General features: G+C 35.7%; 2 protein-coding genes across 5 annotated transcripts; one reads left to right on the top strand and one right to left on the bottom strand.

Annotated features, from left to right (window-relative positions):
- Window positions 1-1231: 1231 nt before the first annotated feature.
- LOC149502224 (uncharacterized) lies at window positions 1232-2428 on the bottom strand. The gene is made up of 2 exons (XM_089730380.1): window positions 2315-2428; window positions 1232-2123 (listed from the first exon to the last, which is right to left on the bottom strand). The coding sequence occupies exons 1-2, from the start codon at window positions 2360-2362 to the stop codon at window positions 1656-1658; spliced, it is 516 nt and encodes a 171-aa protein (XP_089586506.1). The 5' UTR covers window positions 2363-2428; the 3' UTR covers window positions 1232-1655.
- A 1304-nt stretch (window positions 2429-3732) lies between these two features.
- LOC114251017 (cytochrome P450 18a1) lies at window positions 3733-15055 on the top strand. Of its 4 annotated transcripts, none has more exons than XM_089730389.1 (8): window positions 3733-3837; window positions 4594-4758; window positions 5990-6214; window positions 6603-6718; window positions 7814-8038; window positions 9054-9267; window positions 11687-11951; window positions 12433-15055. In XM_089730389.1, exons 2-8 carry the CDS (start codon window positions 4596-4598, stop codon window positions 12788-12790), a joined length of 1566 nt encoding a protein of 521 aa, XP_089586515.1. In that variant the 5' UTR covers window positions 3733-3837; window positions 4594-4595; the 3' UTR covers window positions 12791-15055. The 4 variants fall into 4 exon arrangements, with proteins under 4 accessions (XP_089586515.1, XP_089586518.1, XP_089586516.1 ...); XM_089730390.1 differs by having other exon boundaries at window positions 3793-4265; XM_089730392.1 differs by lacking the exon at window positions 4594-4758 and having other exon boundaries at window positions 3742-3837.
- The last annotated feature ends 8036 nt before the right edge of the window (window positions 15056-23091 follow it).

Genomic DNA, 23091 nt, shown 5'->3' with positions numbered 1-23091 from the left:
TACCGTCCGGTCATCGTTTTCGTCCAACCTGTCACTTGCGACGAAGGGCTCGGCGAGTAAATTAACCCACAGACACAGCCCACTGAGTTTCTCGCCGGATCTTCTCAGTGGGTCGCGTTTCCGATCCGGCGGTAGACTAAGCGAAGCACGGCTCTTGCTAGGTTCGTGTTAGCAATATTGTCAGGTTTGAGCCCCGTGAGCTCACCTACTAGTTAAGGTTACGCTGAAATGGTATCTCTAGACCATCAGCTTAGGTAGGTAAAAAAATATTAATAGGTACCGAAAATATTGCCACATTGAATTCGCAAATTTTAAGGAAATTTCGTAGATGTCCAAAATAGCCGTGGCGCATTTACGTTGTAGATGTCTATGGGCTCCAGTAACCACTTAACACCAGGTGGGCTGTGAGCTCGTCCACACATCTAAGCAATAAAAAAATAAAAAAAGATTGTTTTGAAGATGTTTTGATCTGTTATTGCCAATGCCTATTTGCACGATTACTGGATTCGATAGGATTTTTATTACACACCATGTTATGTGGCTACAAATGTCGGAGGTCGATGACCGTTCTGTACATAGTCATCAGAATGTAGACACAACCGTGTCGTAATAATATAATAGAAACGCTTCGAATTTCACGTATCTTATTTTTTCTTAAGTAAGTATTTATCCGTGATATTTGACCATATGTATTTAATTTCCATTACATGTAGAATTTTAAACTTCATGATTTCTAGAATAATCGATATTAAAAGAAGACAAAATTAATAAGACGAACGATAAGACGAAATTAATATTAAAAGGCTAGTTGTCTTTTTTATACTTTAAATATAATCTGTATGTTTTAACAGTTGATTCGGTTATATACAGGATCAAACGATATAAGGAAATGATTAGATTTGTTTCCTAATTTTTTGAACAGAGTAATGTAATTGCATGTAATTGTTGGTAACTGTTGACAGAATTCATTCAACAATGTGAATATCAGTGCTCGCCATAGGACTTTATATCACAATATTTATTCTACTAGAACAGCGGCTATTCAGCAAAACAGAAACACTTCGAGTTCATTTACTACATGAATTAAGAAACTATGTATTAAAAATAAGAAACCACGTTCTTATCATAACCCTTAAATGCATGATTTTATGCATGATTTTATTTTTAGACCGAGAAAAAATATATTTTGGAGCCATGAATACGCTGATTTAGGGAAAAATAATAAAAAAAATTTTTTTTTTATTTTCATAGCTATTTTTATTAAAAACCATTTGTTGCAGAACTACAACACTATGCACTCACTGGACAATAACTACATATGAAAATTTTTAAAACAATTTTTGGTTGTGGTAAGACAAAGAGCTACTCCACACTTCTCACACCTGTTTTGCGTGTATCCCTTGCATCCAGGCATTTTGCATCTGCTGCGAACACAATTACCAGGCCAGTGACCAACATTATCAGTCCTTATGTCCTTAGGAGGAATATGTTGAGCTGGTCCTCTCCTTTTTTTTGCTTGTATTTCCATTTCAACACTGTTGCTGGTACTTGGCCTTCCTCTTTTGTTGCAGAGTTCAAATGAGTTATTTACTTTGGCTAATACCTCAGCTAGTTCCAGTCTATAGTTACATAGGTTTAGAACTGATGAATTGGCTTCAGTTATCCACAATCCTTTGAACTATTTCTGATGTAATAAAATGTGAAAAAATACTATAGGGAGTACCAGTAGTAGCCTCATCCTTCAGTTCAGGTGGGTATGTAGTGTCTCCATGAAAAGCTGTCTGGTCAGAATTCAAAACAATTTTTTTTACCTTCCATACGAGTCCTCTCATAGTTGCTCGGCGACTAGCTTGACTTGTTGAGGGGCATGGAACCTGTGGCACTTGATCATTTGCTGTAGCTTCATTTATCAATGGCGGGTCTCCTGCCATGAATGGATCATTATCGGGGTCATCATTTTCCTCTTCTAATGGACTCTCAAGATCGTGAAGCAAATCGTCTCCATTTTCATAAAAATTCTCATTACCTTCTGTATCCGAGTCCTCAAGATCATCTTCCGAAATCTCTCCATCATTTATTAGAGCTAAATACTCTTCTATTTGCTTTTGATTCAAGTATGGCATCTGAAAACCAATAAAAGTGATAGTTAGTAACTAAACAGGGACATTTTCTAGTAAATGCATATTGTTGCAGATTTACAACAACAAAATAAACAAAATTTCCGAACACACCAAAAGTTTTTTTTATAACTTATAAATTGTACTGAAAAGAAGATGAATTATTACGTAAAATAACTAATTTTGTTTGAACGTACCTTCGAAAACCAAATAATTACACTGCAAAGCAAATACACAATTTTCATCCGCTCCAAAATTACGATCGGCTTTGATTTGTCAATGTCAATTTAAATTTGACAGTCGTGAAGAAAAAAAGTGTGCTGCCACTCGATTAAATATATCACCATGATAGTAATAATCCTGCAACAGCATGCATTGAACTCATACTAATAATTTTATGGTCGTTTGAATGGTATGTTGCAGTTTTACTACTTTATGCATTTAAGGGATAAAGTATTTTTTGTTCTTGTTAAAACGAAAAATTGGTATCTGGTCCAAAGTCGGATCACAGATTAGCCAAAAGACTATGAGCACAGGCCAACGTACGTATTTCAAACTCCAAGATGGCCTCTCAATAAAAATCCAATAAATATAAATTACTAATCTATGTTTACAAACACATACAAATGACTACATAAACATTACGAATAATAAAAGGCACCAACACTGGCTTACGTAAAAGCGTAGAATGCAAAGCAAGACTAAACAAAAATCATTGACGGCGATCATTGACTTAGTGGAAATAAGTCCCTTGACTCCATTCGCGTCCAATAACCTGTGCATTCGAACATAAACAACACATGGTCTTTGAGTTTCTAATCACGTTGCATCTCGACGTGTTTAGGTCATTAACGACAGGTCAACGACCGATCAATGCTTAATTACTCCTAACAATACTAGTATGATTTCTATCGGTTAAATGTGAGCAGTATATTGCATACTAAATCTTAAGGTCGATACAATAAACGTGCAATTAGACAGGGACCGAACACGTCGTGCAAGTCAGTCAGTTGTAAATGAGCGAACGTCCTTGCGCGTACATTGAACCCGGAATATATCGGTGCAATAAAGTCAATAACCTATTATCCAATCAAATAGTTGTTACTGATTATGTGAGTCCTTGATATCTTAGAGACGACCTTTGCCGGTCAATGCCCTTACAATAAAAGTGATGACATATTTACCCAGTGCTGTATTTACGTGCTCGAAACACGAAAAACGATTACATTTAGGTTCTGTACCGAAATCGTAGAATGGTATTATTATGTAAACATGTCGCGCTTACGTAATACGGCGCGTTGTGCAAATTCAAATCTTTGCTCATCTATCCTTAGAGAAGGCTAAGAGTAGGTATTACCAACATGATAGGCACTATCGACTGTTTGGTTTTTGTTCAGATTTCTGTTTACGATTTTGATTTTTACTTCGTAGGACTATGGCAATACCAAGAAAAAAAAAGCAATTTAATTTTACTCCTTAAGAACAATTAACATACATATAAAATAAGTAGTATTAATAGACGTTACCGCCAGTTAATATACGAATTTTGAAAAAAGTTCAGAATAAGAATTTTGAAAGAATTTTTCCACGTTCGTAAATTTAAATTCATAGTTCAGAATCTCGTGAGGAAATGACGTAACTACTTTTACTACAAGCGATCATATTCGTTTACCTCATTAAACGCGAAGCAATCGACCAACCGGGGTTCGATCTCAAAAAAGTAAGTTTTTTTTTAATAGTTACGTTATAAATGTTATCGATTTGAAATTTTAATTTTTTTTTTTTGTTAATTGCGGTTAAAATAATATCTCAAATTGAATAACATTGGGGAACAGTAAACTAATTCTAAATTTCAAAACTATTTTAAACCAAGATTCTTCTAAATTTCATGATTATATTTTAATTATAATTGGCCATACATTCCGCCACCGATCGGATGATTGTAAACTTAAAATTTCAAGTACCGACACATACTATTTTGTTTGGAGTACAATTCTAACAACAATGGAGTAAAAGTTTAATACTTATGCAACAAATACAATCTGAACAATATGCCCCGAGATGAGATAAGAGGATCACGTGTAGTTCACTCTGATGTACATATAAGCAATTGATTCTGCAGTACAGTTCATTTCTGTATATATTTTGGTACGCATTACTGATTCTTGAATAATATCAACAAGTCGTCTAAAACTGATAATTTATAATTCAATTAGCTTGAATAACCAATAAATTATATTTACTCAAGAAACTTTGATAACGTCAAATTGTTTCGTCTCCTTAATGTATTTTTAAATAATTGCCCAACGTCCATAAATAATGTTAATTTTACAACGTAGTCCGACGGACGTTAAAGTAAATTCGATATAGTTTTGAAGAAGGTAGTTACGAAAAAGTTTTCGTTGGCGTCTTTGTAACACAAAAGGATATTTTATTCCGGAGATGTTGATTTACACCCGGATTATCTCTACATTAGGAATGTGGACGAAACTCGACACGTACATTGAACTGTACAATGGATATATGGAAGATATACTGGATAGGAAGCATCGGACGATGGATCTGTTGTTTTTGCTCCTGTTGGGATTACTTTTCTTATTTTTAAAAAGAACCATATGTTATTATATGTACCTACCACCAGGTAAGCGAATTTTCTATTTTAAAATACGAATAGCATCCGTGTATGGCTTTAAAATCGTTTAATGTACAAAGTCAACGTATTATAATGTACTACAATAATCTTTGATATAAAATTCAGTGGTATTCTGGTTATTTTTGCTTGGCAACATCTATGAATTAATTTTAATTCAGGGTCACCACGCGATTGGCTTGGGTCGACCCCAATTCAATAATTTGTATTTCAGAAAGATATATAAATCTCGTGCTTTAGAGATCAACGAGATAGCTTGAAAAGTAATTTGTTAAGCTAGTATTCGTCTCATAGTCGAAATTTGAGCATAATCACTAAACTCAATTTTCGATTTCTTTAATTACATTATATGTTTTTATATTACTAATCATTTTGAAGAACAAAACTTAGTATTTCTTAAAAATTGATAATAACACTACCCACTAAACATTAACAGAAAATGTGCCTATTTATATACAATATCTTAACCATCTTTTTAATTTTAATGTTTAGTGTAATAAACTAAGAAAAGAGAAAAAATTGTTAGCATATATATAGTGCGTATACAGACATGCTCGCCATCCGCCATTTTTTTATAACGTAGGTAAGTGAACGAGCTCACGGTCCACCTAGTGTGAAGTGTTTATCGGAGCCCATAAACATCCAGTACCAGGTATTAAATCCTTAACTTTAGCAGTACCTAGCTATTGTCGGATCCAAGAAATCCGACAAAAATCTATGTGACGCTAACGACCATTTACGGGTAGTATTTTACTAGTTGGAGTTAGTATATTTGTAAAATGGGTAGTATTTTATTAATTGGAGTTAGTACATTTATAAAATTCCGCATAGATTACATCATCTTTGCTATTTCTGCCGCGAAGTTGTGTACCGGTTATAGGGACACCAATTACATAGTACAATGAACTTCGATATTATTATCATGTCTTAAAGTGGGCGGTTGTATTTTCTATGTAATATATTATATATGGAGTCGGGTAGCCACTTAACTATGTCGTCAAAATTATTATTATTTTTTAGTTATACTTGGAGTCAAATTTCTTAAAATATCGAACTTCCTAGTAGTTCCTAGCTGGTTTGTTGACTGAATAACTCGCTTATGTGTAATGATGTGGGGGTGAATGTTTCTTTTAAGCGTCATAATATCTCATTCAAATTCAGAGTTGACTTCGAAGTTTAAATTGTGTAACGGCTATAAATGCAATTTGATTTCGTGTTACAGGGCCATGGGGTATACCGTTTCTTGGTTATCTACCGTTCATGAAGAGCTCACCCCACGCCATGTATTCTAGAATGGCCGATAAATACGGTGAAATTTCTTCTATAAAACTTGGAAACCATTTAGTCGTTTGTCTTAATTCGCCGAAACTTTTGAAGGAACTCTTCAGTCGATCGGATTCTATCGCGAGACCAAGAACTCCGCTGAATGAAATCATGGAAGGACGAGGTAACTTCTCAGACCACCTATTCTCTTCCAAAATTAACTTCGTCCTAAAACTTACTTGTATTTTTTCATTAAGTTTAGAACTGCATTCCACACAATTACAAATTAAAGGGTTTAAGCAATCTTATTTTTTATGAATCAAAAATTTTTGGCAGGTCTTATTTTAGGTTACTCAATGTTTTTAAATTAAATCTATATATTAAAAATGCTATTTTAAAAGCAGATTAAGAATAATAATATTAGGTTAAAAGATAATAAGGGTACCTTAGGTACTCTATATTACCCTTCACTTGGCACTTAAGCACGAACAAGCCCTTAAAGACAGTTCGACGAAGATCTGAACGTGCATTTACGAGAAGACGTCTTTTATATTCGATTTTACTATTCGTAGGTATAGTACTGAGTGAAGGTATACTTTGGCAGAAACAGCGTCAATTTCTACATGAAAAATTCAGGGCTCTTGGAGTAAAGGTGTGGCCGAAACAGCGATTCGAGAAATTTATTATTGTAAGTATATATATTTCAAAAAATCATTGAAATTATATTAAGGAAAAATGTACCGGAATAATTATTTTTTTTGTATTATACTTGCGAAAGCAAAGGACAATATATGGCTGAAATCCCAAAATATTATGTATTGAATGTGTTAAACGTAAGAAAAAAAATACATTTTTTCCAATATTTGAGCAAGGTGAAACTAATGGACTTGTATTCCTTTTTAAAGGTAAAAAACATATGGTTTAATAAAAGTTTTATTCAGCTTACAAGTAAAAACTTGTGTTTTTCTGCAAACAACAATAAATTTGGCCAGAAGGTTTTACTTAATAACGTCATAATCCATAAATCCCAAAAATAAATGTGGCCAGAGGATCTCGCTTGATGATATCATAACCCATAAATCCCAAAAATCCATAACAACGACGAACAGAAGAAGCTGACGACCCAGGGTCTCTCCATTTAGTACTACTTTGCATTCATCAACAGATTTTTTATTTCTTAACTTTTGCTATTAACCTCGGGGGGTTATACTAGCTTCATCGAACGTATCAACAGTAGGTTGAGCTTACCCCTCACCTCATCTTTTTCTAGCTTAAAAGATCCTGAGATGTCATTGAGCTTAATGATAAAAAGTTTGGTTTTGTACAGATTTGCGATCAATGTTATAAGATTTTGAGGTACTCTTGGGATATCATTGAATTGTATTGTATAGATTGGTGACAACACAATGTGAATACCGCCATCACACGATGTCATTCTAGAAGTATTTTGACAGCCATGGTTAAATTCGTATTTCCATAGAAAAAATTGCGCCTGGGAGATTTTTAAGCTGGTATAGCTGAATCGCTTGATACGAATGAGCTGGGCGCTTTATCCTTTAGGCCACGGCGATTTCATAGAATGCTCTAATGCAATTAGAACTTTGGCATTTTGTCTTATGATTGATGACGCCATACACGTTGTGTTTTATAGTCTTCCAGTAGCTGCTAAGACTTAGTCGACAGAAAAATAGTTGCTATCACGAATTGCGATATTGACGATTTGGAATAAATAGTAGTGGAAATAAAATTGTTTTCTTAGATCTATGATATAATTTAATTTTAGATGGAAATCGAAGAATTTATAACTGACTTAATTAAATTGAATGGAGCTCCTGTTGATCCAACGCTTTTGCTCGGAAGACACGTACACAATATAATATGCCAATTGATGATGAGTTTCCGATTTGAAGAGGACGATCAAGAATTCGGGATATTTAATGAAAAAATCAGTCGTGGGATGAAGCTGTACGGATCGATACATGCTAGCGAATACGTGCGGCAGTACTTGGTTCGTACACAGATTGTTCTCTTTCTAACACCTTTTTGTTACCTTGACCTGTATTGTATCAATGTAAAGGCAATAACAACGTAATTTTCAACAACTTCGTTTGATTAACTTGAAAATTTGCACACGTATTAAGGACTGATGACAGTACAATAATTGATTATAATACTTTGGCCTAACATTCTGACCTGAATCATTAAGATATAAAAAGCATATTTTAATTTGAATTGCTTATAAACTTCGTAAAACTATATTTGTCAAATAAGGTATTTAGTGGTAGCAATGAAAATAATCATCTCGACATCTTGTTGCGCATTCAAATGTTACATGTCGAAAGTTTGCGTTGTTTAGGGCTATTGTATAAATATCTCTATATCTACAGTAGTATTTGAGCTAAGAATACTTATTATTTATGTTTTTTTTATTGCCCTTGTAGGCAGACGAGAATACGGCCCACCTGATGGTGAACGGTTACCGTCGCCCATGGACTTCAATGCCTGGGGCAGAGCCAAGCCGTTGCCTACCGCTTAATATTCTACACAAGCCTCGTTTGAAGAAGGATATGTCATAGCACTCGGGAAATACCGCGGAGGAGAGCTCATTCCATAGCTGGATGGTACGTGGCAAAAAAGACCTCTGGTAACGCACTGTGGATGACCGCAGTGGCTCCAGGTAGTACGGATGAATTCTACTCCGGTGGCGGGCGGTGCGATGGTAAAAACGAGATGATGGTATCATCTCGAATAATTCCTCCCCATGGAACATACGGTACAAAACACAGAGGGAACCGAAATTGCTCCGCAGACCCAGAGGTGCCAAACGATCTGTGATATGTACTTTATTTCGGTAAAATCAAACTTACAACTGAAAATTCTAACGTTCCACTCACAAGATAATTGTCAGCATAACATCTCGCTTTGCTCTACATATTGTGACACAGTTTCTAATGATCACGGCTCAAACACACGTGTAAGCTATAAAACAAAAGACGAAACCAAATATTTTGCTTCTCAAACAGAAACTGCCCGGAAAGAAAACAATTTTAGACGAAATGAAACGTAACTTGGCCGACATCAGCGAATTTCATGCAAACAAGATCAGAGAACGTATTGATTATCGAGCAACCCATCCATATGATGAACCTGCCGACCTTTTGGATTATTACTTGGACAATATTGAAGCTAGGAAATCAAGAAAACGTTTCCCTGATATATTCCCGGGAGTCGATCCAGGTATTGACACGTCTAATATTTTAAATTTGTTGTATGTAACTTTACATTATATCGACGCTTGAAAGGCAAACGTGACTAAGCGACAATGCGTGAACTTTACAGTAGACTAATATAACTAGTCAGGTCATAAGTATTGTCACACAGTAAAAACTTTTCTTTTAGGATGACCAAATATACCAAACAAAAATGTTAAACTCAAAGCTTACATAAAATAGAAAATACAAATGGAGTAATTAGTTACTGCTTATTTGAAAATGTTTTACAATATTGAAATTCTTAATTGTTCATAATTTATATGAATTTTGACGACAACTAGTATTTAAATCACAATGCAATCTTCAATGGCAGCAAATGCGTTTCTAGATATAAATATTCCAATTAAAGTATGTATTTCAGACTTTTACGAGTATACAATTGCGACGTACTTTATCGATGCTTTAGTGTAAAAAATCGGACTAGTGCGAGAAAAGTCACACCCTGAGAGTTCTTGCTGTAAGTTAAGTCTCCTTGTGGTCCGAATGTGAATAAATAATATAACTAGTCAGGTCATAAGTATTGTCACACAGTAAAAACTTTTCTTTTAGAATGCTGGCCACAAAAAAGTTTATTGAATTCGAATTTCGAATTGTTCATGAAAATAAAAATGTATACTTTTAGAATTTTATTCATTTTTAAATATGGAGTGGACGCTTAAAGAAGACCGTGTTGCAGTTATTGCGTTGCATCGTTGCGGTTATGCGCCAATTCAAATTTTTAACATACTGAAAAATTTGAATATAACCAACAGATTCGTTTATCGTACCATCAAACGATACAATGAAGACTCTAGTGTAGAGTGGGTCAAGAAGTGGTCGCCCTCGGTCTGTTAGGACTCCAGCAGTGATAAAAGCTGTGAAGGCGCGAATTCAAAGAAATCCCAAACGTAAGCAGAAACTGTTGGCCCTTCAGATGGGGTTAAGCAGAACCACGGTGAAAAGGGTGTTAAATGAAGACTTAGGGCTTCGGGCATATCGAAGAAAAACAGGACATCGTTTGAATGCTCGTCTAATGGACCTGAGACTGAAGAGATGCCGCGCTTTGTTGAAGCGGTACGTGGGAAAAAAATATCGGAAAATTCTTTTTTCGGATGAAAAATTTTTTACCGTAGAAGAGAGCTACAACAAACAAAATGATAAGGTGTACGCACACAGTAGTGAAGAAGCGAGCAACCGTATTCCGCGTGTCCAACGAGGTCATTTTCCATCCTCGCTCATGGTATGCTTGGGAGTTTCTTATTGGGGCTTAACAGAGGTACATTTTTGTAAAAAAGGTGTAAAAACGAATGCAGTTGTGTATCAAAATACAGTCCTGACGAACCTTGTGGAAGCTGTTTCTCATACCATGTTCAATAACAGGCACTGGGTATTCCGACAAGATTCGGCGCCAGCTCATAGAGCGAAGAGCACACAAGACTGGCTGGCGGCGCGTGAAATCGACTTCATCCGGCACGAAGACTGGCCCTCCTCCAGTCCAGATTTAAATCCGTTAGATTACAAGATATGGCAACACTTGGAGGAAAAGGCGTGCTCAAAGCCTCATCCCAATTTGGAGTCACTCAAGACATTCTTGATTAAGGCAGCCGCTGATATTGACATGGACCTCGTGCTGCGATAGACGACTGGCCGCGCAGATTGAAGAAGGCCTGTATTCAAAATCACGGAGGTCATTTTGAATAAACTTTAGTGTCATAAGAATCTATGTTTTGTTAAGTTCATTTTGGTATATTAATGGTTACATAATGGATAAACTTGTTTCAATTATGTTACATTAAACATGTGACAGAATTTATGACCTGACTAGGTATATTTCAACGTAAAGTTGAAATACCTGAAAAAAAATCTATTTTAACGAATCTAGCCGTAGGATTGAAATGATTTTAATAGACCTAGAAATATATTTTTTTTGCGCATCGAATACGGTTATTGCCTATCATTTATGTACAAAGCAGTTATTGTCGTTTAGTCACGTATTTGCCTTTCAAGCGTCGATATGTAGAATGTAACTTTCTTGGTTTGTTTGCTCCTCGTACTTGTCGCGAGTTGTTTTGATAGTTTAGGAATTGTTCTTTTTTATTGCCCTTGTAGGCATACGAGCATACGGCTCGCCTGATGGTGAGTGGCTACCGTCGACCATGGACATCAGCGACACCAGAGGCAGAACCAAGTCGCTGACTACCGTTTAAAAATAGTGCTTGCCTTCCTCGTTCTGTTATGTACAAACAAACTAGTATCTATATTTTATACATCATACGAGTGAAATTAATTTCTTTGTAAACTTTGTAAGAAGTATTCAGTTACAGTTACAGTTCAGAAAACCAATTTCAATTTATTTTTTTTAGTTCTTTAAAATATCTAAAACAAGACACATTTTCAATTAACAGAGAAACAAGTAGTACAAGTGATGAACGATCTCTTCTCCGCCGGAATGGAGACGTCGCGCACGACTCTCTCCTGGACCTTGCTGATGATGATCCACGAGCCTAACGTGGCTGCGAAGGTCCGGGCTCAGCTCAGAGAAACGGTCCATCCAGGAGAGCTCGTAACCCTCGATCATCGCCCCGAGCTGCCATACCTCGAGGCTGTGCTGTTCGAGACATTACGATGCGTTTCACTCGTACCCTTAGGAACCACACATGTCAATACAACGTAAGTTGTTACAATTAACAACATTAACAACGTTACAGTTGAGAATTTGTAGTTTTCCCGTAAACATATTTAACTTTCACTAGAGGTCCCGCAGTAGTCGAAATTCGACTATAATTAATTTAAATTGTAAGTTTGTACACTATTATGATTCTGTTTTCAAAGACTATTATACTTCTATAATCAGAAATTTCGCCAAGACTACACTATAGAAAAATATTAATAAAGAAAAAAAATATTTAATCTATTCTCAATTTGACCACAGACGTCAAGAACAAAAGTTTGACAATAGTGTGTGTAATGTTTTTTTATTGATTTAATGTATTTTTAGGTATAATTTAAAAAATATTAATATTCTGCACTCCTTCTTTATATTCTCTATAAGTGTGGGAAATTTCATACTGCTCTGTTCGCGCAATTTTCGTAAAGAGGGATACAAAGTTTTTCCTTCACGTATAAATATATAGATAAATACGTTTTACAGCGAATGGAAAGTGGACAAGTACATCATCCCGAAAGGAGCACACATTATTCCGTTAATCGGCAAGATGAATAACGACCCCAAAGTATACCCGGAACCGGATAAATTCAAACCGGAACGTTTCTTGCGCGACGGCCAGTTTCACATCCCGGATAGCTACATGGCTTTCGGAGTTGGACAACGCTTGTGTCTGGGAATCCAATTGGCCAGGATGCAGCTATTCCTCTTCTTCGCCAACATTATGAACAGGTTCGAGTTGTCGCTGCCCGAGGGCGCTGAGATGCCGCCTTTAGAGGGCTTCATGGCTGCAACCCACACTCCGTTACCTTATTCTTTGTGTTTCCACAAAATCGATGACTAATTTTATTTTATTTTATTTTAAGTGTTTAATTTTAATAACTTTTTCGATTTGACTTTAAATTTGATATACATGAATATGTAGTTCGTATATTAGAACTAGTAGAATAGTTGACAAAAGTGCGTTATTTCTTCAGTTGTAATTTCTTCTTATTTGGAATCAATCAAAACTAGTTTTAAATTTATTATCGGACTGATCATGTAACTATAATTTTGTTTCATTTATTTAAAGCATTCAAAGAATCCTCATCGTTGGTTTGCTATTTTCTTTGCTTGAAGAGTGTAGTTTATTCATGAGTTTTTTTATTTGACAGTTTCGATTTTGGAGAAATTCGCAACTGAATTCATTACGTGACTTATGAAACATCAAATTTCAGTTAAATAACTATCGATAGTATTTTGACCCCGCCTATTTTAAGTTATATTTGCATTTATATAAATTTTTTGTACTGACATTACCTTTAGCGTGTTTATTTTTTAGTTCTCGAAATTATTTAGTTTCAAATCAAACGTAATAATACTGCATTCATTAATTTTTATTATTAATGGCCGCCGTATTTATTTTATACAATCACACTCCAGCCACGTACCATATACAAAAGAGCTTACATAATCCTATACACGACATATTCGTCCAAGTATTGAATAAAAGTTCCATACATAGTCTTGACACAAAAGCTTTAAGCCCAGTTATATTATATAACATCGGTTGATCATGACCAGTTGTCCCTTTTATGATTATGGCCTTGAATTTAATTTCTGTATGCATGAATAGTATTCAAAGGTCATAAGGGAACCTATTCAGAAATTTTATAATGGAAATATTGTTTGACCCCATTCGGCAAGTTCAAGGCTTTAAAGCGTTGTGCCACTCAAATCTAAACATTAATTAATGTAAGAGCAGTGATATTTGTAAGTTTCATAATATATTTTATGTAATTACAGAATAATGACAGTAGTATTATTGTGCGTATTTTTATGTTATAATGTATAAATAATTATATTTTATTTACGAGATAATTTTATTCCTAAATAATATGTAAAAAATCATGACGTATTATTTTAAGTACAAGCATAAATAATATTATTCTGAATTCGTATTTATTTTGCTTTAAAATATATTCGATTTGAAATTATTAATAAATCAATTACTCTCATTTTTGTATAAAAAGTAATATTTTAATGTTTATACTTTTTTGTTCTCATTATATTAATGAAGCATCAATAATTAATTCCAAATTATCACTTAATTTAATTAAGATCATACGAGGTCAAACTAGACTTTTACACCTAAAATTGGAATACACGCAAAATTTTAAAAATAATATAATAATATATCGGGAGCTTATCTATACTATTCACAAAATATATACTATTAACAAAAATTATTTTAATGTATACATATTATTCTAAGTACAATAACGAAATACTACATGACGTATTAAAGAATTAAATTAAAATTTTAAGTATTTACTATAATTTGTAACTATGTATTATTTTTCTTCTTAAAATATTACAAACTTTGTTTCATGGAACTCACCCTTAAGCTTGACACGTGTAATATGGAATTCGATCCAAAAGGAGAGGAGAAATTCAAGGTCAACAACGCTTACGTTCACACCGCCGTATGCTAACAGACAAACAAGCTTTTTAGATGTAAATGTATATGTATGTAATACGGTGATTGAAATACGAGATAATAAAAAAAAAAATTACGTTTATGAACGAAGGAGCTCACGGCCAACTAGATTTTAGGCTGTTATAGGATTCTCTGTAAAATTACGAGTATCAGAGGGACTACGGCCAGCTATTCCGACCGGAATGCATGCTTGTGGCATCAGAACGGTATCATGAGCTCGTGTGGGCTCAACTTGTCCTAGATATAAATCATGGGAAGCGTAGTGGATATTAATTTGAGAAATTTGGCGTGGTTAGTACTCGTACGATAGTATAGTGTAGTATAGATAGTATAGACTGATTATGCGGAAGTTGTATAACGCATTAGCTCGAGACGACGTGGCTGCATGTCCGCATATTATGATTTTTAGTAGTTCTAACTTCTTTTGTTAACGGATTTCAAGAAAAAAGAGATTCTCAATTCGATTATAAATTTTTTTTTGCCATTGTTACCTTAGAAGTTTTTCTTCTAGCTGAACCGATTTTGATGATTCTTTTTTTCTTTGAAAACTGGTGCTTCTTATGCGGTCTGGTAAAATTGTAAGATGTGATAGTCTTTGAGTTATCCTTAATAATAAATAATTAAGTGACATCGATGAATTTTTTTTTTGTTAAAATTTTGTATTATTCTGATTTTCAGAAGCGTTAGTCTGGTTCTAAAGTCTAAAGTCGACTTAATTTATACCTAAAGACTCTTCTAAAGCACATGAAGATTAATCGTTGCGAAGTGGAAAATTCTTTTTTAGCCAATAACAAAATTCTTAAGCATGAATTACGCGTTCTTTGCCCTAAATCTAAAGAAATAAATTTAAAGGACGTCAAAAACGTAATAAATAGAAAACTCCCTCCAACCAAGAATGAGCTAGTAACATAAATCATTAAAACTGACCAAGCCGCCTATGCCTGGAGGCAAAACTGAGACTGCTGACTGGTAGTAATTTTTTTTTTAATATTGACCATCAATCGTGCGTACGTGTCGTAACGCAAATGCGATACATACTCAACGCGTATTATATTATATAGTTGGTATTTTTTTAATTCAGTAGCTGAATGGGAGGGAGGGGATGAGAGGGAGGGGACAATAGAAGCATTCAAACTAATTTCAAGCCCAAACACTTGTGCGAACTGAACTGTCTTTACATCCCTCAAACACGATATAAAGTACCACCAGTACGCATTCTGTCTGAGCGCATAGTTACCAGGCTTACCACAATATATTGCTTCAGTTGCGACTGGTGAGGCGATAAAGGCACTGACTGGTTGACGTAATTCCAACAAATAATTACTGAGAGCACTCTCCGTGGAATATTGGTCTAAATACAAAGATAATTAAAGTCTTTCCGAATGCCCAGAGGCTCCAAACGATCCCTAAGACCAAGTTCGATAGTCTAATATCGATAATAAATAAGTCTAAAAAATAAGTCTAATATTCGATAGTCCAGTGCAGAATTTTAACTGAAAAGTGGGTCTGTCACATTTAGATTGTCTACGAAGGCGTAGGTAAAAATTTAGATTGTTGACCCCCTCTTCCTATCATCGTTAAAAATATCATAATACCCACATCTACAATACAAAGGAAAATAATTTGCATTAACAAAACTGTGCGTGTTACCCTTAAATACTAAAATTAATTAGATAATAAATAATAATAAGTGATCAAGTAAAACAAAGGCACCTCTTACGTTACGTATAAATTATATATAATGACGTGCGCTACTAAAAGAATTAGACTAGAGCTGCTCAATATATGAAAAAAAAATTACACAAGGAAATTCTTCTTCATGTTCAAAGTGTAAATGACGCGTAAAAACCTTCAATGTACATTGAATTAATCGTCTCGCAGTACACATAGACTTGAACTCATGATTAAGATCAAGGCTAACAATTTTGGCAATTTATTAACACATTTGACTTTGACATCTATAGACCTTATGACTATTCTGTTCCATCTATTAGGTTTGTTTGTTGCCTTCAAATGATAGATTGTGTTTGTTAATTATCAAGTTCACCACGATTTTTTATGAATATTTTTCTTCTCATGTTTTCTTTTTAATTAAAAATATTGAAAATAATAATTTGAAATGTAAACTAATTGTTTTACTTTATAAACCGTTCCAATGATATGTCGAGCACAATTTGTAACCTTACCTTATTTGTTTACCTAAAAAAAGCTAAATAAAAAATAAGTTTCATTTAAAGATTTGTACATGATAATTAGCTATAAATATAATAACTATAATTTAAATATTCGTATCCGAGCCACTATCATTCTTCATGATCCTTCACAAACTGTAATCCTTTACATAAATAAAAAGTGCTGCATTTCACACTTAGTCGTGTAAAACGCATAATAACTTAATTCTAAGCTAAATACCTAGTCAGGTCATAAATTCTGTCACATGTTTAATGTAAAATAATTGAAACAAGTTTATCCATTATGTAACCATTCATATACCAAAATGAACTTAACAAAACATAGATTCTTATGACACTAAAGTTTATTCAAAATGACCTCCGTGATTTTGAATACAGGCCTTCAATCTGCGCGGCCAGTCATCTATCGCAGCACGAACGAGGTCCATGTCAATATCGGCGGCTGCCTTAATCAAGGATGTCTTGAGTGACTCCAAATCGGGATGAGGCTTTGAGCACGCCTTTTCCTTCAAGTGTTGCCATATCTTGTAATCTAACGGATTCAAATCTGGACTGGAGGAGGGCCAGTCTTCGTGCCGGATGAAGTCGATTTCACGCGCCGCCAGCCAGTCTTGCGTGCTCTTCGCTCTATGAGCTGGCGCCGAATCTTGTTGGAATACCCAGTGCCTGTTATTGAACATGGTATGAGAAACAGGTTCCACAAGGTTCGTCAGGACTGTATTTTGATACACAACTGCATTCGTTTTTACACCTTTCTCACAAAAATGTACCTCTGTTAAGCCCCAATAAGAAACTCCCAACCATACCATGAGCGAGGATGGAAAATGACCTCGTTGGACACGCGGAATACGGTTGCTCGCTTCTTCACTACTGTGTGCGTACACCTTATCATTTTGTTTGTGGTAGCTCTCTTCTACGGTAAAAATTTTTTCATCCGAAAAAAGAATTTCCCGATATTTTTTTCCCGCGTACCGCTTCAACAAAGCGCGGCATCTCTTCAGTCTCAGGTCCATTAGACGAGCATTCAAACGATGTCCTGTTTTTCTTCGATATGCCCGAAGCCCTAAGTCTTCATTTAACACCCTTTTCACCGTGGTTCTGCTTAACCCCATCTGAAGGGCCAACAGTTTCTGCTTACGTTTGGGATTTCTTTGAATTCGCGCCTTCACAGCTTTTATCACTGCTGGAGTCCTAACAGACCGAGGGCGACCACTTCTTGACCTGTCATCTACACTAGAGTCTTCATTGTATCGTTTGATGGTACGAAAAACGAATCTTTTGGTTATATTCAAATTTTTCAGTATGTTAAAAATTTGAATTGGCGCGTAACCGCAACGATGCAACGCAATAACTGCAACACGGTCTTCTTTAAGCGTCCACTCCATATTTAAAAATGAGTAAAATTCTAAAAGTTATACATTTTTATTTTCATGAACAATTCGAAATTCGAATTCAATAAACTTTTTTGTGACCAGCATTCTAAAAGAAAAGTTTTTACTGTGTGACAATACTTATGACCTGACTAGTTATATACATTTTTTGAGGTAATAAGTACCCTTTCCCTTTCCCTGCCCTGCTACAGTACTTAAATTGGGGTGTAAGTGATGTTCGTAAATAATGTTATTACAAACGGGTAACGGTCAGCTGTAATTAGACGACCCTGTCGCATATCGAATATTCTGACTTAATAACCGGACTAGCTACTATCGTGCTAGATCCCTAAACACAGCCACTAAGGGTTTACAAGGTTTGGTTATACAAGGGCCCGAATGAATCGTTGCAATGGACGAAAATATTTGCTGGTGGAGAAGATGCGCCGCATCGATAGTATGTAGAAAGGTGTACACATACGTGGTCACCCTAAATACATTTTAATTTAAAACTGTATTACGAAATTGCGCAAAATTAGATGATGGTGACCTTACGCAGTGATCGTTGGGCAATGAAAATGCTCAGCCTCAACGCGATTAATTGAACGACCTTTAGTAATTCAGTTAGGTCAACGTCATGTGACGAATACAATCCACTAAAACCATTTTATGAGATAGGTATTATTACGATTATATAAGTGCATCTAAATACCCATCGCCCGTACTTAATTTGGAATCCATACCGAATGGAACATTTATGAAATGTCACACTCCAGGCCATAAATTGGTGGTATTATTATTATTAGTTAACTACTTTTCCAGTTTAATAATTTAAAGTGGAAATATCAGATTTTATTAAATCATAAATTAAGCCGTAAATGTTGTTTTGATCGTTTCTGCCTTCGATCAATAATAGTACGTTTCTGCGAATCCCAAAAATATTAATTTAAAATGATAAATGAAAATATTATTTTAGCCAGCTCACGAAAAAAATATGTCGGAGAAGCCACAATTATTCATCGTCAGACATAATAGCGAATAGGGTGATCAAGCTAAGCGAAATATTGAGTACACCAACCACGTTTGTTGTCTTGAACAATTTAGAATTATCTCTTGACGTTAGCAACGAAAACGAATGACAGTTCTTAGGACGAAGGCACCGCTCTTCAAGAAGGTTGGTTGGCAAGTGTGATGGCGTCTATGCGCCTCCATCGGCTAGGCTGATGGTAGGACCTCTTGTGAGTCCACACGGGTGGGTACTACCACCCTGCCTATTTCTGCCGTGAAGTAGTAATGCGTTTCGGTTTGAAGGGTGAGGCAGCCATTATAACTATACTTGAGACCTTAGAACTTATATCTCAAGGTGGGTGGCGCATTTACGTTGTGGATGTCTATGGGCCAGTAACCACTTAACACAAGGTGGGCTGTGAGCTCGTCCACCCATCTAAGCAATAAAAAAAAAAATAGCTGAAATACTAGCTAGACCAGCTATTTGGAAGTCTAGCCACCCAAAGTATTTCTCGTACTTCTTGTGGAATTCTCCATCTATAGGTATACTCCGATTCTTATTCAAATCATGTACTTCACAATCTTTTCCAAATAATAGGTCCTGAACCAAAAAACTATTAATTTGTAAGCAATATCGAGATAATTTCGATATAGACATTTCGCTGTCGGACTTCCTTACTAGACGCGGCGGCGAACGTGAGTACCCGTGGCCTGCAAACGGTGCTGCGCGAATGGTCGCCGCGTCCACCGCTTCGCTGTTCGCACCGCCGATCCCCGTGGCCATTCCGTAACAAGCCACGCGCACCGGCGACCGGCGAAGCGACCGGCGGAATGTACCGAGCGAATCGCGCGGGCGACTTACGATGCGGCGGGCGAGCAAAACAAATGCATGAATAAGGACGGCGCAAGCCACGGAGTCGAGCGGTAGTCGCGGCGAATAGTGCAGTGATTAAATGAGTTTAGTTGTTTTCGCCGCGAAAAATGAAATTTTTATATTTTATATTTTTTAATATTTTTTTTTTTTATATTTTTAAACTCTTCGTGGCCGAACGGATAAGGCGTCCGGTGTTGAGCGATGCACCGGTAGTCGAATATCAGGCGGGTACCAATTTTTGTAATGAAATACGTACTCAACAAATTTTAATGTTCACGATTGATTTCCACAGTGAAGGAATAACATCGTGTAATAAAAATGAAACCCTCAAAATTATAATTTGCGTAATTACTGGGGGTAGGACCTCTTGTGAGTCCGCGCGGGTGGGTACCACCACCCTGCCTGTTTCTGCCGTGAAGTAGTAATGCGTTTCGGTTTGAAGGGTGGGGCAGCCATTGTAACTATACTTGAGACCTTAGAACTTATATCTCAAGGTGGGTGGCGCATTTACGTTGTGGATGTCTATGGGCTTCAGTAACCACTTAACACAAGGTGGACTGTGAGCTCATCCACCCATCTAAGCAATAAAAAAAAATTAGCTGAAATACTAGCTAGACCAGCTATTTGGAAGTCTAGCCACTCAAAGTATTTCTCGTACTTCTTGTGGAATTCTCCATCTATAGGTATACTCCGATTCTTATTCAAATCATGTACTTCACAATCTTTTCCAAATAATAGGTCCTGAACCAAAAAACTATTAATTTGTAAGCAATATCGAAATAATTTCGATATAGACATTTCGCTGTCGGACTTCCTTACTAGTCGCGGCGGCGAACGTGAGTACCCGTGGCCTGCAAACGGTGCTGCGCGAATGGTCGCCTCGTCCACCGCTTCGCTGTTCGCACCGCCGATCCCCGTGGCCAGGCCGTAATACCTTGAAAGATTTACAGAAAGTTTCCTTTCAAATGTGAAACTATACTACCACAATTGTCGTTCGTGTTAATTCTGAAGCAATGATTTTATTGGTTTTTTTTCGCAGACGAGCATATTACCCACCTGATGGTGAGTGGCTACAATCGCTCGTGGACGTCAAATAATGCCTGGGGCCACGCCACTGCCTTTTGCCCAGTACTCTTTTTTTTTATTGCTTAGATGTGTGGACGAGCTCTCAGCCCACCTGGTGTTAAGTGGTTACTGGAGCCCATAGACCTCCACAACGTAAATGCGCCACCCACCTTGAGATATAAGTTCTAAGGTGTCAAGTTAGTTACAACGGCTGCCCTACCCTTCAAACCGAAACGCATTACTGCCTCACGGCAGAAATAGGCAGGGTGTTGGTACCCTCCCGCGCGGACTCACAAGAGGTCCTACCACCAGTAAAAAACTCTCCGTAAGCCTCATTTGACGAAGTGTCTTAACGCTCTGGAAACACCGAGGGGGAAATTCATTACAGAAGCGGAAGGTACATGGAAAAAAAAAGATGGAAATATACTGTAAATAAATGCAGTGGTTCTAAGTGTCTGAATGGCGAAAATAAAACTTTCGAATAAAATACATCATACATAATTTAGATTAATTTTCATATATCATACGAGATTTCCAATTTCTTTATTGATTATCTTTCATCATTTTTTTGGTGTTTAAACCATTAAGCCAACGGATCGCCTGTCCAGCATCGCGGTGATTTATTCGACCCTTGACACACACGTGATTGTATTTAACGCCATGCGCATGTGCATACATGTTGTTCGAGTTCATGATCATCACATTGATAAAATAATTGCCTGCTCAATGCACGTACTAATAATACATCCAGTAGGCTATTTAATTCAAGGGCACTCTCATCACGCGGTGAACGTGTTATCTGTTTCAGAAAGTATCGTATAACATAGAAACTTGTAGAATAGACTAGATTATTTTGCAAGCTTCCACAAAGAAATTTGATGCAAGAAAGATAATTGATGCAATAAAGATAACGAAATTTGTTTACCATATTTTATCATATTTACCAAACAATTTAATTCATAAATGAAATGATGAAATGATTTTTTCTTTGTACATATGTACATAACGTAATATACATATATTTACTCTCTGTGCTCTTAAGCCGATCATCCAATTGAAACTATGCTATAGTAATAGATAAATTAAAGTTAAATGTTGGTATTACTGATCTCACACGTTAAATGATGATGTATTTATTAATTATTTCATATTTTATTATGTTATATTTATTTATTATTATATTTATTAATTTAGCGATAGTGACAACGGAGCGTGACTATAATTAATATGTATATAGGTAATTTTAAAAGGTTTTTTTTATTGCTTTGAATTTACCTCACAGCGATAACAGAATAATAGATCAAAATTATTTTGTGCAACAACAAAAGCATTTCCATTAGATGCGTGAGCTTACATACCAACATTTGACAACTATCAACTTATAAGCTGAAATTGCCTCTCAAGCTTATCACCGCAACAGCTTATAACAGCAACAGTACTAATTGACTACGTATATAATTGAAAATAGAAAAGTATAGGGAAGTTTTACTTACTTCTAATTGGATAAGCTTTTAGTATTCTTAATAATTCTTAAGTATTCTTAACGGTAGGCAGCGGCTTGGCTCTGCCCCTGGCATTGCTGAAGTCCATGGGCGACGGTATATATATATATATATATATATATACTCACCATCAGCTGGGCCGTATGCTCGTCTGCGTACATGGGCAATAAAACAATTTAATATATTTAGGTTTAAAACAACCGTGGGGTCGTCGCGTCCCCTGCGGAGGCGCGGAGCGTGCATCGTGGAAAACCCTCTGACCGGGCATGTAACTCCCTGCCATATTTATATAATGTATTTATTTATTTATATCAAAATACAGTTTAGCTTTGTAAAACTATAGCAATTCAGTTGCTCTTATAAAGAGAAACAACATTTAAAGCTATTGCTTCACCACTATTTTTATATATTTTTATATTTTAATATTGCAAAAATGCTCTTTATATAGGTATGTCTAATGTTCTAATGTTTCAATACATAGATTATACACTTGTTTCAATAATCGAAATTCTATTTATGTCATCTATAGAAGAATGATATAAATAACATATTAACCTCTTTATGGATTAATCGTATAGAGGTTACATTTATTTCCGTTTTATGATTCGACATTTTCAAATAAGCTATGTATCTACAACTTATAAAAATCTTTGAT

The sequence above is a fragment of the Bombyx mandarina genome, chromosome 10 (genome assembly GCF_030267445.1).
Source record: "Bombyx mandarina strain Sakado chromosome 10, ASM3026744v2".
Lineage (NCBI taxonomy): Eukaryota > Metazoa > Arthropoda > Insecta > Lepidoptera > Bombycidae > Bombyx > Bombyx mandarina.
This window is presented reverse-complemented; position numbering and strand designations above follow the sequence as displayed.

Excerpts from the sequence above, each read along its gene's own strand:
- LOC114251017 (XM_028185162.2), top strand. The coding sequence starts at position 4,560 with ATGTTGATTTACACCCGGATTATCTCTACATTAGGAATGTGGACGAAA. Across the intron at positions 6,215-6,602 it reads TGAAATCATGGAAGGACGAG|GTATAGTACTGAGTGAAGGT; the intron begins GTAACTTCTCAG and ends TACTATTCGTAG. Across the intron at positions 11,952-12,432 it reads ACCACACATGTCAATACAAC|CGAATGGAAAGTGGACAAGT; the intron begins GTAAGTTGTTAC and ends TACGTTTTACAG.
- LOC149502224 (XM_089730380.1), bottom strand. The coding sequence starts at position 2,362 with ATGAAAATTGTGTATTTGCTTTGCAGTGTAATTATTTGGTTTTCGAAG. Across the intron at positions 2,124-2,314 it reads TAATTATTTGGTTTTCGAAG|ATGCCATACTTGAATCAAAA; the intron begins GTACGTTCAAAC and ends ATTGGTTTTCAG.